The sequence below is a fragment of the Typopeltis vanoorti genome, chromosome 2 (assembly GCF_054136105.1).
Source record: "Typopeltis vanoorti isolate ZY-2024b chromosome 2, IOZ_Tvanoo_1.0, whole genome shotgun sequence".
NCBI classification, from domain to species: Eukaryota; Metazoa; Arthropoda; class Arachnida; order Uropygi; family Thelyphonidae; genus Typopeltis; species Typopeltis vanoorti.
In genome coordinates, this window is record NC_143550.1 from 20,634,406 (window position 1) to 20,652,489 (window position 18,084).

General features: G+C 36.7%; 1 protein-coding gene across 4 annotated transcripts in view; it reads left to right on the forward strand.

The window, feature by feature from the left end:
* LOC150108866 (uncharacterized) overlaps positions 1 to 18,084 on the forward strand; it is a 377,690-nt gene that overhangs the window by 73,586 nt on the left and 286,020 nt on the right. For all 4 annotated transcript variants that reach the window (XM_090403872.1, XM_090403896.1, XM_090403887.1 and 1 more), the window contains exons 3-4: positions 230 to 283; positions 8,310 to 8,381. In XM_090403872.1, coding sequence (XP_090259998.1) covers positions 230 to 283; positions 8,310 to 8,381 — 126 coding nt within the window. The remainder of the gene's footprint in view (positions 1 to 229; positions 284 to 8,309; positions 8,382 to 18,084) is intronic.

Genomic DNA, 18,084 nt, shown 5'->3' on the forward strand with positions numbered 1-18,084 from the left:
TTAGCAAAATCCAAAAGCACCATGATGTATCCAATCCCCCTTGTCTAGCTCAATGGTATCATTATTATAGAATGTGAGCAAGTTGCTTAAAACATCACCTTCCCTTAGTAAACCCATGGTGTATGGTGTACATTGCAAAGTAGAGATTTTCTACTTTGCAATGTCAACCCATTTTTTGTCTTTGAATCCATTTTTTGACTAACTATTAATTAATTTTTTTTATTTCCAGTTTGATGGTGTATATAACAATGCACGATTTATGCATGCAGCAGCTTCTCTTGTGGTAAGTATATTATTTCAGTTACTTTTATAATATAGGTGTTTGCCATGTGCAGTACTGTTACATTATAGGTTTTGCTTCTCACACATAGTTGGTATAAAAAAAAATAAAGTTGCAAACCTAGAGAGTAGTGTCGTATGTTATTATATTACCATAATTTCTTCACTGTTTGTCATAAAGTGAAAATCTGATCCCGATGACTTCTGTTTGGCCTGAACCCAGTTTGTTCTCCAAGTTTCTCTTTCAGAATTTTTCTTCACCTCCTAAGTATGCTTGCATAAATCTTGCCTTGAACACTCAGTTGGAATATTCCTTTCTAATTCTGAGATTGTATTATTTCCCCTTTTATAAATGGCTACTATGAGAACTCTCATGTAGAAATGAATAGTCTTACCAGCTCTTCTAAATTATGCATTTCAGCCACTATGAAACTTATATCTAATTATATGTTATCTATTATATAATTCCATATAATGGAATTATATAATAGATAACATATAATTAGATAACAGATTGGTTAGATGGATTAAAGATTTGGCTTTCTGAAAGATATCAGCGTGTGTGTGAGATGGAGCAGTATCTCAGAAAAGGAAGGTGACTAGGATTCTGTTCTTGGGCCCCTACTGTTTAACTTATTTGTTAATAATATTTCATGTGAATTGAGTGGGTATCTTCAAATGTTTGCAGATGATGCAATGTTAGAAAGAATTATCAGCAGTATTGCTGATGTTAATACTCTACAGGAAGATTGAATAGACTTTTAGCTTGGACAGATGAGTTGGGTTGCAGTTTGAATATGAATAAATACAAGATGTTACACTTTGGGGTAAGAGATATAAGACTACATACTGTATTGGTGAAGCTGTACTTCAGGAAGTGGATGAGATTTGGGATCTTGTGATGATGGTAGAGAGTGGACTAAAGTTCCAAGGGCACATTGCAAGTGTTGCATAGACTGCACATCATATTGCTGCTATGATAAAAAAAAGTTCTTTGACTTGTAGAGATAAGGAGATAGTGGTGCCTCAATATAAGGCATTGGTCTGTGCTCAGATTTCATCTTTAAATTTTCATTGTGATGTGGAAATACTAGAGGGTCCAAATATGAATAACCAAAGTAATATGAGGACTCTGGAGTGTTGGTTATGAAGAGTGTTTGAGGGAATGTGGATTACAGAGTTTGGTGGATAGGAGGAAAAGAGGAAATATGATAGTCTTTCAAGTTAGTTAAGGGACTCTATCAGATTAATACAGAAGGAATTATAAAAAGAGTGGATGTTAAGATGAGAAGACATCCTTGGAAGTTATATAAAGATGGGGTGAACAAGGATGTGAGGAGTAGATATTTTACATGAGTTGTTGGTGAGTGGAGTGCATGCAGGGAATGTAAATAACTTTAAACTTCATTATGATGGACATGTATCTTGGTGAGTGAGCCTTCCACAATGAGTCTATTGACTTCATGGAGGTTACCAAAATAATAATTATAATATTTGTGCATTTTTCTGGTTGAATTTCATCTTCAGTTGCTCGTAAATGCAGTTCATGTAGACAAAGCTATCAGGTTTCTGATAGCTTTATCTACCTTAAATATTGATAGGAAAAAAGCCATCAAAAACCTAAATATGGAAGGCATGACTGCAATAGTTCTTGCTGAAATGTAGTTCTTCAGTCTCCACTTCACCTAAAACCCAGACCATTTTCAAGACTTATCGGAGGCAAGTGTCCAAGTAGTACAAGTTAAAAAATTTGGCATGGCTGAACAAAAAAAAAGAAGAAAAAAAGCTCCAGCTTTATGCTCATCCTACACTACAACCCACATATGCAGAAAACTTCTCTCAATCAAATGATAATCAAGCCTTCTATTCTTCTGCCTCTCTCTCTCATCCAAATGTGCTGAATGAATTTCCTTAGCTTGAGAGTATATTTGAACCTGTTTACAGGAATAGTTGATGATGCTCAGTATTCATCTGTAACTGTCACTGTGTAAATACCTTCATGAGCATAGTCATCACTAAATTAGTCGTTCACTAAGTTGATGCCCTCCAAGTTTTTAGATGTGAGTACTTGTATAATTTTATATCTTTTACAACTGGGTCGCTTAAAGGTGAAAGCCAGAGATGTGAAGAATGTGGAGAACCAACTGGAAAAATATCATCTAATGCCTATCTGCACCTTCTTCTGGTGCTCCCCATTTAAGTATCTCCATCAGGATACTGAATAAATGAGAATGGGCTAGTAGTTGGAGATTTAGCCAACAACATTGTATTTTGTGTTGACTTAAACAGAAAAAGAAAATGAGGATACACAATGATGAAATGTCATGCTATATAAGGAGTCACCTGGTTAAACATCACCCTTGCTGTTTTTGTTCAAACAGGAACCCAGCAGGGTGAAAGGCAAAAAGTAGTAATGTTGCTGAGTTGGTATTTCGCAGCTAGAACAAATGCCAACTCAGCAACATTATTAGTACTGAAGATAGGCACCATGAACTTCAGAAGTATCAATGGAAAATAATTATAACAGTTACTGCCTTATAAATGTACAACATAAATAAGGTAATAACTACTCAAGTACAGAGATACTACCAGTTTTGTCTTTATTGCATAAAATTTCTTCAGATGTAATAGAAGAAACTAATAGCGAAACAGTAAAAGCATGTCAAACTTTAAAAACTATCCAGATTAGCACCCAATCTCTACTTTTAAAAGGGCCTTTGTTGCTCATTTGGTATACATCTCTTTGGTTGGAAAGACCTGGGTATGAATCTCGTCTAATATGTGGAGATTGTCAATTGTAGGTGAGTTAGCCAGTCTAGCTTATGCAGTTTATAGCCATATCATGCAGTGTAGATAAGGTTAATTGTCCTATCATAACCAGTATCTGGTTCCAGGAAGCCAAGTTAAATGGCTGTGACAGGCCAGTGAGGACTCCTGAAGTCACAAAAGCCAATCTTTCTATCTCCCCCCCATAGTCAAAGATATACTCTTTCACATTTCATCTTGTAAAACTTCTACTTAATGACCATGACTTTTAGTGAGCTTTGATATGGTTAATTTATATATCAACATCCCGACTGATGAACTTCTCATATTACTGCAGGATAAATTCTCAATAAAATCCCTGCACTTAAATATTATCTTGGTATATATATTAAGTACAGTGATACAATGTATAAATAAAACTCAGAACTAGACATCGATGGCCCTCATTCTTTTGTATTAGCAAATCTTTATGCAGAAACATTTGAAAAAAAAAAACTTGGAAGAATATCATCCCAAACCAAAAATATAGAAGAGATGGGTTTCACATTTTCTTAATTTGGAGCCATGGGCAACCACCACTGATGGTTTGATTTTTCAATATCCAGAGTAACCATGCCTCCCAAAACATAAACTTCACCTTTGAACCAGCCATTTGCTTTTGTTTTTTTTGATTTAACCATAACTAATGTGATAAATGAAAAATTTTCGAAGGAAAAGCAACCCATATATACACGCCTCTTCTCACTATTACAGACCTCAAACTGGGCATTATTTCAACACTAAGAGCAAGAGCCCATCCTTGTATTACTGATTAAATATTACTCATAAGGATGGAACTAGTTAAAGAACTGCAATGTCTTAAAAAAAAATAATAATTAACTACCATTGTATTTTTGACTCAAGATTAAGTCGAGATGGTAAGTCAAAGAGCCAAGCATTGCATCCAACTAGCTCGGTGCACCACCAGTAATGTGGATGTCCAAGATTTTATTACTCTTCCCAATATTAACCTTATTTCCAAGAAACTAGATGAAATCCTTATAGAATACAAAATTAAACAGTATTTACTCCTTTCATCAGGATAAGGTGACTACTTCGATCCATTATATCTTGAAGTGTGACTGCAGGACACCATATTGTGGATATTTTTAGAAATCTCTTGAACAGCACATTGAGGAGCATTTCAGAGATATATCAGAGAAGTTCAGCTACAGCTCTATCATCACATATACTGTCTTAAGCTGATCCACGTGACATCTTAACAGACACACCAAGATTTTCTGGAATAAATCAGATCTTACACACCCATGCTATGACAAAACAGAAAGAAAAATCTGGAAATATTTGAAAATGTTATTAGATCCTATACACCTGAATCTAAATCCCAGTATTATTTTGTCTGAATGCTTCTTAGCTATGGGCAGCCCAGCACATAAACAAGTGGATGTCATCTTGTACATCAGTTAATGGACATTCATATTAATTTAAATTAGGCATTCCAACTGCATCGAGTGACTTGAGAGAGAGAGATTAGTATATGCAGAGGGATTGATAGGCAAATTATACTATAATCTAATAATTAAAATATATTTAAAATACAGCTGTGAACAAAGTTTTATAAATTTGTTCACAACTGTAAATAAACTATATTTTATAAATTTTTTGTTTTGACAGTCTAGCATGACTTAATTTTTCAGGAAATGACAATATATACTAAAATATTAATTAAAAAAATTTAATCAGTACCTTCCAGTATTTTGATAATGTTATATTGGCATCTTCTGGGAACATAAAACTATGATATGTGCACACAGGCACTAACAATGAGCAAATGAGGCTGAAGAAGGCAACTGGTGTTGGTCATAGTCCTAAAGGTGGACTAAATTGGGTTGTCTTAGCTGTTTGGCTGATGCTCTAAGGATGCAAGCTTCCAAAATTTGGGGCAGTCTCATGCACCCATTTGTTGAGATTTGGGAAGTTTTTTAGAGCTGAAGCTGATTCCAAGTCTTTCATATTTATATTTGCTAAAGTGGCTTTCGTCCAGCGTATTCTGTAGTGGATATCTAGTGCATGGTCCGCAAGTCCCGAGTGGCTGTATTGGTGAAACCAGATGTAGTCTTTGTGTTTGGATATGCTGATATTAGTTGTCCTACCTGTTTGAAGTGTGAGAGACATCTGAGATGGTTGTCTCAGACGGCTCTCGCACTTCAGCAGAGAAAGAATTTATAAAAATACAATGTCGGCACATTAAAAAGTTTTAAAGTCTAAAAAATAACTGTGCCTCCTAACCTCAAATCCACATTGTAATTAACTTTTCTTCTATTACCCTGAAACCTGAAACACTCAGCGCACTTGCACGTGGCGATAACTTCACCATAGCACCGAAAACAATACTTTCTGAAGAAATCATGATGCAAGTAGAACGTGGTATCTGCTACCTTCCTATCCATATTTGTAACAATATCTGACTGGATGTAGCCGGAGTTCTTACCACAGCTAAACCACCAAAAACCAACCTATCTAAAGAACTAAAAGCTCTATAAGAAATGAAGAACAACAGCAAAATAGTAATTCCCAAAGCGGATAAGGGAAATGCCACTGTCGTTCTCAAACGGACTACATAAGTAAGCTTTCAACTTTATTTTTAGATCGTTGTGCTTGCCTCCCTATTGAATATGATCCCACTAGCTCCGAAATCAGAACACTGCAAAGGCTACTTAAGAAGCTTACTTCTTGGCCTGAGGAAGTGACTAGCAGACTAAAACCTTTCAACTCTAGAAACCCCCCCCCCCCCCCCCCCCAGTTATATGAACTACAAAAAATTCACAAGCAAAATGTGCTATTATGTCCCATTGTGGATGGCATTGATTCCCCCATATACATATTAGCCAAAGGTGCTTACACATTATACTGGCAACACACCATCATATGTTAAAAATTCATCTCACTTTAAAGCCAGTATAGAGAATATCTCACTCCAACACACTGACATAATGGTCAGTTTTGATGTCTCCTCCTTATTCACAAATGTCCCACTCAAAGATACCATAGATTTCATCCAAGCAAAATTTCCTCCCGATATCTCAGTTCACCATGAACTCAGGCTATTTCATTCGGCAGGGAAAATTCTACAAACAGATAGAGGGTACAGCCATGGGTTCTCTACTCTCTCCACCTGGCAAACTTCTTTATGGAGACTTTTGAAGAAAAGTCTCCATAAAGAAGCCCCACAAAAACCCACCGTCTAGCTATGCTATGTGGAGGATGTGTTTGCTATTTGACCACATGGCTTAGACACACTGCACATTAAAACCTTCCACACTTAAACAATCAACACCCCAGAATCCAGTTCACCTTGGAAAAAGAAAACAACAACAGTTTCCCTTTTCTAGACACTGTGATTACATGCCAGCCTGATGGATCCCTGGCCTTCTCTGTTTACAGAAAATTTACCCGTACAGGTAGATACATTCACCAGCAATCGCATCCCTTCCTCACAACAATATGGGATTATAAAAACCCATATCCTTAGCACCGTCTTAGCCAATGGCTACAACTCCCCAAAAATCCAGAAAATATTAAAACTAGTTAACCCCCCCACCTTATTAACAGGGGAGGGGGTTGTGCTTAACTAGATCTATTACCATTCTGTAATATCCTGGGCAAGTCTAAGCTCACAAAATCCTAAAAAAATATGACTTGACTACCAGTTACAAACCACATAAGAAATTGGCATCCCCTATCTGTTCCACCAAAGACCAGCCACTTTCCCTAGACCTACCTGGAGTACACCAGGTCTCTTGCAGCCATAAACTACCCTACTACGGCCAAACAGGCAGGACAGCTAATATCAGGATATCCAAACAAAAAGACTACATCTGGTTTCACCAATACAGCCACTTGTGGACCATGCACCAAATACCCACCACAGAATACACTGGAAGAAAGCTACTTTAACTACACCATAACAAATATAAATATGAAAGATTGTTCCTAGAATCAGCTCAGCTCTAAAAAAAATTTCCCAAATCTCAACAAATTTGGGTGCATGAGACTGCCCCAATTTTGGGAAGCTTGCATCCTTAGAACATCAGCCCAACAGCCAAGAAACAGAGTTAAGCCCATTAGGGGGCACCTTTTAGGACTCTAGGCCAATGCCAGTTGCCTTTTTTAGCCCTCATTTGCTCGTTGTTAGTGCCTGTGTGCACATATTATAATTTTATAATATGTGCATACAGGCACATATTAAAATTTTACTGCTGGGTAGCAGTAAAATTTCTCATCATGCTCACAATATACCATAATCAAAGTGTTGGATTACACAATACTTTTATTGTGATGTATTTTAAGTTAAATGCAATTTTCAAGTCAGTGGTGAAAGATCTGGATGCCAGAATTCTGTATTCCAAACTAAAGGATATAGTACATATTGGAATAGGGGGATAAGAGTGATACCTGAGGGAAGTCATTCAGGAAACCATGATTTTATGGAGGGATTTTCAGGTAAAAAAATGTTCTTAACCATTCATTTAAATATGGGAATACAACTTAATTCCATGTTTGTTGTTACTGTGCCAATTTTCTTGTTTGTCTATTAATATTCCTTCTTTCACACTTAAAGTTTTATTTGAAAAGAGTTATTGCATGGAACTAATTTAACATAATCACTTAAATAGAATGCACACTGAAAGGTGAGAAAAACAAGTGTTTCATGCAAGGATTTATGAAATCTGATAATATTGGAATTCTATGAAATAATAGACTAAATTGGAGGAAAATTGTTGATAGGAAGTTAGTAATGATATGAACTTATCATGTAGTGTTTTCATAGCATCCTACATCCCTTGAGGGTGTATATCAGCAATTTGAGGATGATATTGCAGCCTTTCATGAGTAGGATTATCAAAAGACATATTCACTTTATTTTTTTTTGTTACTTTCTTTTTTTTTTTGTGAAACAAACATGAAATAGATAGTGAGAGGTAATTTGTCTTAATACTGCTCAAGAGATGAAAATTTTTTAGATTTTTTTTTGTTCAGTTATTTAACAAAAATTTCATAACTAATTCAGAATTGCATTCAAAATATTTAGTTAAAAAATGATATAATGTTATTTTTGCTCCAATGATGCACTCATATGTAGCCTTTTTTACTATTTATTCTTGTTTATTCTTGACATTCCTACATATTAAATTTCAGTAGGAGAAAACTAAATTGGCTGAATGTGTTAAAGCATTTCTGTTAAAGTAAACTTTGTGTTTCAGGGTTGTGTTGTTCAGGTTCAAGTAAAAAATGGGACACAGTATGAAGGAGTATTTCGCACATTTTCACATCAGGTAGGTTTAAAAAATAAAAATATATAGATTAGTATTTAAATATTATTATCATCAGTGACTTCAATGAAGTCATGAACTCATTGTGGGATTCTATATATAACCCACGCTAGCTGTTGTACCTTTTCTTAAACTCGTCGAACACTAGATACTTAGAACTTCAACAGGTAAACTGTTTCAATCACTCACAGCTCTGAGAGAAAAATTTAGCTTCTCCCTTTCTTAACTGCATACAAACTTAGACAGATATGCCCTTGTCCTGTCCCTACCTTTTTGATATAACCAAAATTATCATCAGATAATCTGTTCAGATGTTTATGGGAAGTCAACTTTTTACCTCTTCTTTGCTCCCTTTCTACAGTTGCTTTACCCTCTTAGAACCCAGAAGACCAATTTTATGTTAGAAATCTCATCATGCCAAAGGGTGCAGCTTTATACTTGCTGATATTGAATTGACAGCAATTACCCTATGCATCCAGTTGTCCAACTGTGTCTTGCCGACTGCAGACAAGAGTATACAAAAGAACATGCAGGTAGATTATTGTCCGTACACGAATGCTAGGAGTATCAGAAACAAAGAGTTTCTTTCTAGAGTTTGTTGCCTTAGTCAATATGTTACAAACTTAGATTGTAGCATTAGTGAGACCTGGCTATCAGAACCAGACATACTAACTGGTATTGAATATAAAGGGTACACTATTTTTAGGAAGGACACACAGGATAGGAGAGGAGGTAGTGTGCTGCTAATGATATCAGATGACTTGAAAATCCAGTTAGAGTTGAGACCTATGATTGTAGTACTACTACTACTAACAATATTTCATGTGTCAGTGAGATGAAGCCATCTGGTGTGAGGTGGAATCAAACAAGATTAATTACATAGTGAGGTGTTGTTACAGACCTGGTGGATTGGTTGCTAATGATGAAGAAATGCATTGCCAAATAGAAAAGATGAGCACGAAAAGAGTAATCATAATGAGAGACTTTAATTATCGAAATATTGATTGGGTAGCAGTAGAATCTCATGAGAAGAATGAAAATGTGGGACAACTTCCTCAAGCAGCATGTGACAGAAGGAACTCGAAGGCAAAGATGTTAGATTTCATTATAGTGTCAGAGGGCGTTTCAGTTAAAGACAACTATTCTGCTTCTGGTTGGTGACAGTCATCATGTGGTAATCACTTGGGAAGTGACTAAGTTTCTGAATGTTCCATTCAGGAAAGGTTACATGTTGAACTACAAAGCATGAAATTATGACCAAATGAGGAGTATACTGAGTTCAGTGGAATGGGATCGGTTGCTGGATAGGAAGCATTTAAACAATACTTAAATGATACGATATCAGAATGTGTCCTGAGAGTTCAAAGAATAAATAGGGTAGGAGTCAAATGGATGTGTAATCTTATTAAACAAGAGATTCGTAAGAAAAGGCTGATGTGGAAGGAATACTGTGTGTATAAGGATGACGTCAGTTATGAAATAAGCAGTAGACTAGAATAGTCACAGTTGTATGGAAAGCAAAGTCTGAGTATGAAAAGCAACTGACTTTGCATGCTGAAGGCAACAAACAAGAATTCTATCAATATGCTGTAAGTAAAAGAAAGAACTAATATGAAAGAGTAACCCTTTTAAATGCAGATGGTGTTGACGATTACAGATGCAGAAGAAGTTATTCAGCTAATGAGTGCTCATTTTGTTAAAATCTATCATGAGCTCACTGCTACTTCTTCACTGGATGAAAAAACTAAGGTGCATGAGGATGAGGTATTAGAACTGTTGCACAAACTGAACAAGAATTCAGCAATAGGGACTGATGGGATATCACCACGTCTGCTAAATGAGTGTTCAGCTGAACTGGCAATTCCTTTAACCAGTCTGTTTATTGAGTCTCACAACAGGGAAGATTCTGCTAGAATAGAAAGAATGTATGGTAATTCCATTGCACAAGAGTGGAGCAAAGACCAACGTATTCAACTATCAACCAATTAGTATCTCAGGAGTTGTGAAGATTTTTTGGAAAAATTGGTTAGGACTCGCATTCAAAAATGGGTTGACAGTGAATCTCTACTTTGCAGTGAACAACATGGGCCTACTAAGGGAAGGCCGTGTTTTAGCAACTTGCTCACATTCAATAACAATGTTACCATTGAACTAGACAAGGGGAATGGATACACCATGATACTTTGGATTTTACTAAGACTTTTGACAAAATACAGCATGGTAGACTGTTGCATAAATTGAAGAACATTAGTTTGGGTTGTAGAATATTACCGTGGATAAGAGGATGGCTGACTGACCTATCAAAAAGTGGTATATGGGGGGGAGGGTGAGTCTGCAAGATTTAAGGTAACCAGTAGTGTACCATAAGGATCAGTGCTTGGTCTACTGTTATTCAGTCTGTACATTAATGATATTGGGAAGGATTTGACAAGACCTAACTTGGACTATTGTGTGCAGGTCTAGTCTCCTGGTTTCTGTTGCGATTCTGACATATTGGAGTGAGTGCAAAGGACAGTGTTAAAAAATGATATCAGGATTATGGAATAATGATTATGAAGACAGATTGGGAATTTGTAGACTGCAGCCACTAGCAAACAAGAGAAGGAGTGGTGATATGATTGACGCTTACAAATTTCTGAAAGGGTCATACAGGATTTCAATTGATGGAATTTTTTTAATTTATGGAGGCTTCGGAAAGGACAAGAGGGCATCCTTGGAAGCTGAGAATGAATGCTGCTAAGAAAGGGTAAAAGCTGGATATTTCTCTCATAGGGTGTTGCGTGAATGAAATCAGGCCCGGCTGGTGGCGTGTGCGAAGCGTGCAGTATACACAGCCGTCGCAGAAGAAAAGGCACCTAAAAGATCTCAAAATATATGAGATAAGAGTTTAAACGCAACAAATGGTACAGAATGGTACACATAATTATGAATGTACATCGTCTTCTGTTCGGGCCCGTTCAGATCTTCCTGGAAACGAACAAATAAATTCTGAAATTGTATCCTGGACCTGATTATATCACTGTAATTTTTGATTAAAATTTACGAAAATACACCTAAAATACTTAAATATAAAGAGCCAATAGGCTTTATTTTGGCGATATAAACATTATTTAAATTAAGGGGATATTAAATCCCACATTGTTTTACCACATTGCACGTACTTGGACTACATGCATTAGCTCACGCTAGTAGTCACCGATACTTTTATAGTTTACTATACTATATTCAGCATGAAACTCTCCGATTCCAATCTTTGAGTTTCTTATTCGGACAATGTGGGATTTAATATCCCCTTAATTTAAATAATATACCTAAAATAGTTCTTTATTTTTTGATGTATCATAAATCAACTTATGATTAATTGTTGTGTTCCATGTAAAAAAAAATGTGTATAAGCAGGACTAATCCGTAGGTAACATTATACTGTAAAGCGGTTTTCATTTGTTTTTCATTTCCTGTTCGTTTTATTCACACTTTATTCAAAAAAAACTTTTTTGGAAAGGCGCTGAACATTAATCACACACACAAGAAAAATACTAAGCGGCAGTGCTGAATGGAATGGATTGCCATTGGATGTTGTGAGTGCAAGCAATGTGAACGAGTTCAAGAATAAGTATGATAGGTGGTGCATGTAGTATGTGGCCTCCCTCAATGAGTCTCTAACTCCTTGGAGGTCTCTTAATAATAATAATAATAATTGTATGCTTACATTTCCAGCATTTTCAAATTATTCTTTAAGTGCTGAATTTTAATAGCATTCTTATGTTTCCTGCCCCTTTGAATCATCAACAAACAATTCAACATCTCCTCTCTGGTCTTTCCCAGTATCATTAATATATGGATAGTTAATTCAATAATGAATTCCAAGGACTGATCCCTGGGGTAATACCAGTGGTGTCACATTAAATCTGGCAGAACCCTTCCTGGTACCATTGTGTGATACCTGTGATACCTAAGTTAGTAGTTTATATTCTAATTACATATCTTCTGGTTTATGCAACAGGGGAAAATGATAAATATAAATAATTTAAAACCTCAATTTAAATTTAAACTTTAAACTTTCCTACTCATGATAAGGAAAATAAATTATGAACTCGAAGTATTATCAGAGACCTCTAGGGACTCGAACTCATTGAGAGAGGCCATACATCACTCAGACCATCTGTCATACCTTCTCTTAAATCTGTTCACACTAGTTAAATTTATCCTTTTCCATGACTACTGTCATATCATCTCTCTTTCTCATGTTTACCAGTGTTTGCAGTTTTCTCAAAAATTCTCTTCCCATTGCTGACAGGTGATGGGTACTGCAAAGAAAGAACCTTTTCTGTTGTAAGTAATGGAATTTCCAGCACATTATATAATCTGTTCCAAATACATAGGCAAGAGTGCAGCTGCAGAATGCATGTTCTACTGTTTCCAATCAGTAAAAGATGTCACAAATTGGATCGCCGATGTTAAAGTGCCTCCATTGATGGTATTGACTGGAAGGCAACCATATGCAATTCTCCAAGCAAGATCACTCGTGTTAGATTTTCCTTGGAACTTCAGTAAATTATGAAACAAAGTGTTGTCATTACTCAAATGTGGAAGTTTGGCAAAAGAAGTTAAAGATTTTTTAAACCAAATTTTACTTTTATTAATATTAGGAAAGAAAGGCAATGCCAGAATGATGGACCTTTTATAATGAGGTCTTATCAGAGAGAGTTAGACCCATAAGAGATACCAAGGTTACCAATAACATTACTGACAGGATGGGTGAAGCACTAGTGCTTTTCATATTCCCCTTTATCTGTAATGAGAGTTGTTTGGGAGTGGGAGATTTGTGAGCAATTAAGCTCGCCCTCTGAGGGCAGTTGTGTTAGCTATGATCGGTTGAGAGAAGAATAGCCTTTGGTCTTTTGTGTTTGTAGTAATCAGTCTCGTTGTAATTGACAGCTATTAGTGGGTTTGAATGTGAACTTGACTTCACGAAGAATTTTTCTGCAAGATCACGAAGAAGGGAGGAGATGTATGGAGTGCCGGTTTCTCGGTGAATCTGTGAATTTCTGATGAACCACGGTGCATCCAGGATCATCCTAAGGCATTTATTTTGGATTCTCTGTAATTTTGAAATGATTGATCTTGAAGTGTGACTCCATGCTGGTGAGGCATAGGTAATGACTGGACGTATTACCATCTCGTAAAGAAGCAATTTATTATGTAAGTTCGATTTGCTCTTACGGTTGATCAATGGGTAGAGCTGAGCTATGACTTTGGAAGATTTGGAGCAAATGAGATTGATGTGTTTGTTGAAAAGGAGTTTCTTATCTTTTAATACCCCAAGATATTTGGTCTCTGATTGCCATGGGATCTTTTGACCAGAGAGCAGGATGTCTTCTTTGTTGCAGATTTTTCTTCTTGAAAACGTTATGGCTGAGCGTTTGAGGGGGTTCACTTGAATCCTCCAGTTGGTGAACCAGTTTGCTAGCTCATTGATACTTCCTTGGAGTCTAGTGATTGCTAGGCAAGGGCTGTGTGATCTAGCTAGAATAGCGGTGTCGTCGGCATAAAGGGCCGTAGTAGTTGTTCTTGGATTGAGAGGTATATCTGCCTTGTAAGTTGTGAAAAGTATTGGGGCCAGAAGAGAAACTTGAGGTACTTCCGCCAGAATTTTGCACCTTGAAGAAACAATTCTATTGAGTTTTACTTGCATGTATCTTTCATTGATATATGAATATATGAATTTCACTAGTTTAATTGGGATATTGTTTTCCCAAAGGGTTGTTAAAGGGTCAAAGCTGTATAACTGAGAGGAGACCTCCACATAGCCTTTAAAGGAATGCGGAGAACCGACCACGGCTTCTCACCTAATGTCCAATCCTCACCTTCTCGTGGTGCACCCTGTTGGGTATCTATTTGGATACTGAACGAACGAGGATGGGCTGGCAATTTGGGATTTAGCCGACCAAATTGTATTCTTATTGGTTAAACCAAAATAAAAAATGATGGTACAACATGACAAAATTTCATGCTGGCTTGGGTGTCGCCCGGTTAAACAAGGCCCCCGTTGTTTTCGCCAGGGAACCAGGGCGAACAGCGAAAAGTCAGCTACTGGAACAAATCTGAAAACAAACCCCAACTCAACATCACCAGAGTTAAAGATCGGTACTATCAACGTAAGAAGCCTGAATGGCAAAGAAATGGAGCTAGCTGAAGAATTAGATAAGTACCAGATTGACATAATAGGGGTGACTGAAACAAAAAAGACCAAAACTGGTGAGGTCTTTCTGAGCAATAAATACAAAATATTATATTCAGGCAATGACAATCGAGCAAAAGAAGGAGTAGCCATAGTATTCAACACAAAATACGAGGCTAATCTTCTTGAATGGCAGTCAGTCTCAAGTAGAGTAATGTGGGCAAATATGAGAATGGGGAACTGGACAATGAGACTTATTTGTGCCTATTGTCCCACAGAAGGTTCTACTAAGGTAGAAGTGGAGGAAATTTTTGAGGCTTTAGAAAAAGCAACTCACACAATGAAAAGTTGGTCCTTGTTGGGGATCTAAATAGCAGAGTAGGAAATGATTGTGAGACATACAAAAATATTTTGGGAAAATTTGGAGAAAAGAGCAAAGCTAATAATAATGGCAAATATCTGTTGGATTTCTGCTCAGGACATGGACTGGTTATTACTAACACCATGTTCCAACATAAAAATGTGCACAAATTTACACGGAGAGAAGAGGCTAGTCTCATTGACTATGTTATTGTTGATAGTGACGTTTTCTCCCTGGTGCAGGACACCAGAGTGTACAGAGGATTTGAAATTGGAAGTGATCACTATTTAGTCTTGAGCAGGATAAAATTGAATTTCATATTGAAAAGAATAACATGTAAGAAAGTTTTAAAGCGAATAAAAGTTGAGCAACTCTCAGATGTGAACTGTAGACTAAAATACAGAAAGATTATTGAAAAGAAAATGAAAGACTTTCAGAACAGGAATCAAACCTTAGAGATTCAGTGGCAAACTCTGAAGAAAACATTGATTGATTCTGCCAGAGAGGCATGTGGTGAGATTGTGTTCAAGGATAAAAAAATCAGAACTCCCTGGTGGACACAGGAAGTTAAAGAGGCAGTGAAGGAAAAGAAGAAAGTCAGCTAGTGCTCTTAGAGAATATAGAGACAAATGCAAGAATGCTAAACACTGTGTAAAACTAGCTAAACAAAAGTCATGGAAGGACTTTGGCACGAATATAGAAAATAAATATCAAGAAGGTGGCAAAATATTCTGGAGGTTGTTGAAGAAGCTTAGGAATGGAGGAAAGAGTGCTGTAAAAGGAATTAGAGATGATAAAGGTGACATGAAAACAGGAGAAAAAGATATCCTTGAAGTATGGAGTAATTACTTTGAAAAACTGCTAAATGAAACAAGCAGTGATGACAGCACAGTGGTAAAAAACACTGACCAGGCATGCAGTCAGGAATACATATTCATACTTGAAGTAGAAAAAGCCATCAAAGGCTTGAAATGTGGAAAGGCAGCAGGAGTAGATGATATTCTACCAGAAATGCTGAAGTATGGTGGTATAAGAGTCTTACAGTGGCTGCACTTCATAGTTCAGAAAGCCTGGAGAGAGGGACGAATTCCCGATGATTGGAGTAGAGCTCTCATAGTACCCATATATAAAAAGGGAAATAAAACTGAATGTGAGAATTACAGAGGTATTTTTCCCTACTGAGTGTTGCTGGCAAGATCTATGCAAGTATACTTGAGAAACGGTTGAGAAGAATTGTGGAAGAAAAGCTTGGTGAACAACAAGCTGGATTCAGGCCAAATAGAGGCTGTCAGGATCAGACCTTCACTTTATGACAAATAGTCGAGAAAGCATGGGAATATAACAAAGATCTGTATTTAAGTTTTGTCGATTTGGAAAAGGCATATGACAAGGTGCCAAGAGAGAAGCTATTCAATACGATGCAGTTATATGGTGTCAATGGGGCATTATATCAAACAATACTTTGTCTTTATTTGAGTTGTAAGTCAGCAGTTAGAATTGAAGGAAGTACAGGAAGATGGTTTAATGTTAAATCTGGTGTGAGACAAGGATGTACATTATCCCCTCTGTTATTCATTATCTATATGGATCACATTATGAAGGAAAGTGGTATTAAACATGATATCAAAAATTGGATATGTTAATGTCAGCTCTTTTCTTTATGCGGATGATGTTATACTTCTAAATAAATCCGCTACAAGTCTGCAAGATTCTCTGACTAAATTGAATAGCTGTTGTAATAGATATGGTATGAAGGTCAGCAATAAAAAGACAAAGACAATGAAAATAGGCAGAATCATTGAAAATGTCAACCGTGTTGTGAATGGATAACTGTGGAACAAGTAAAACATTTCAGCTATTTAGGCACGATTTTTACTGAAGATGGTAAATTAAATATAGAAATAGACAACAGAATCAGCAAAGCTGGTATGGTGGGTAGTCAATTGAATAAATTCATATGGAATAAGAGAGAAATTAGTCGGAACACTAAATTAGCTGTATACAAGACATTGTTCAAACCAGTTTTAACTTATGGATCTGAGAGCTGGCTCAGAAGTAAAACACTTCACCAAAGACTAGAGACCGAAGATATGAGATTCCTGAGAAAGATTATAGGTGTGAACAGATGGCATCAATGGCAATATCATATTAAAAACGAGGATATTAGGAAAGAACTTGACATTGTCAGCATCCAGGAATGCGTTAGCAGAGCTAATCTCAGGTGGTATGGTCACTTAAACAGAATGGGCGAGGAAAGATTAGCAAAACAAGTGTTCTCTGCCAGGTTGGCAGCAAAACGACCCAGAGGAAGACCAAGATATAGGTGGTTTGATACGGTACAAAGTGCGTTAGACGATAGAAATATAAGATCTGATAATGTTGGAGTCTTGACAAGTAACAGACTAATTTGGAGGAAAATTGTAGATAGGAAATTAATAATGATGTAATTTTTTTCATGTAGTACTATCATATCCTGTACACCTCTTGAGGGTACATGGCAGGAATTTGATGATGATCATGATGAGTTTCACTAGTTTAATTGGGATATTGTGTTCAATTAGTTTGAAGATATGGCCTTGATGCCAGACCTTATCAAAGGCCCTGGCAACATCCAAAAACACAGCAGCAGCAGTGCGAAGGTGCCAGTTAAAACCATGAGTGATATGTTCTGTTAGTCGGTGAATTTGTTGCACCGTGTTGTGAGCTTTGCGAAACCCAAATTGCTCATTTGGGATTATTTTCTCTTGGTCCACTGCTGATTGTAGTCTTGATAGGATGAACTTTTCTGTTACTTTGCCAAGACAGGAAAGAAGACTGATTGGCCTGTGGCTTTGGGGAAGTGTGGGTTATTGCCAGGCTTTTTCAGAGGTATAATATCCACGATTTTCCAGTCTGTGGGGAAGTACTGGAATCTTAAAATGGAATTGGTAATATTAACTAGATGAATTGTGGCTTTCCGTGGGAGTAGCTTTATTATTCTATTGGTAATGCCGTCAGGGCCAGGGGCCTTTTTATTCTTCAGATGGGAAATGATATTTATTATTTCTGTTGGTGATGTGGGGGTGATGGTTTCTGAATCATCCTTAGGCTGACTTAGTGCATTTCTAACTTTACGATGAACTTTGTGAATAAGATTGACATTTAAATTTGCGTAAGATGGGCTG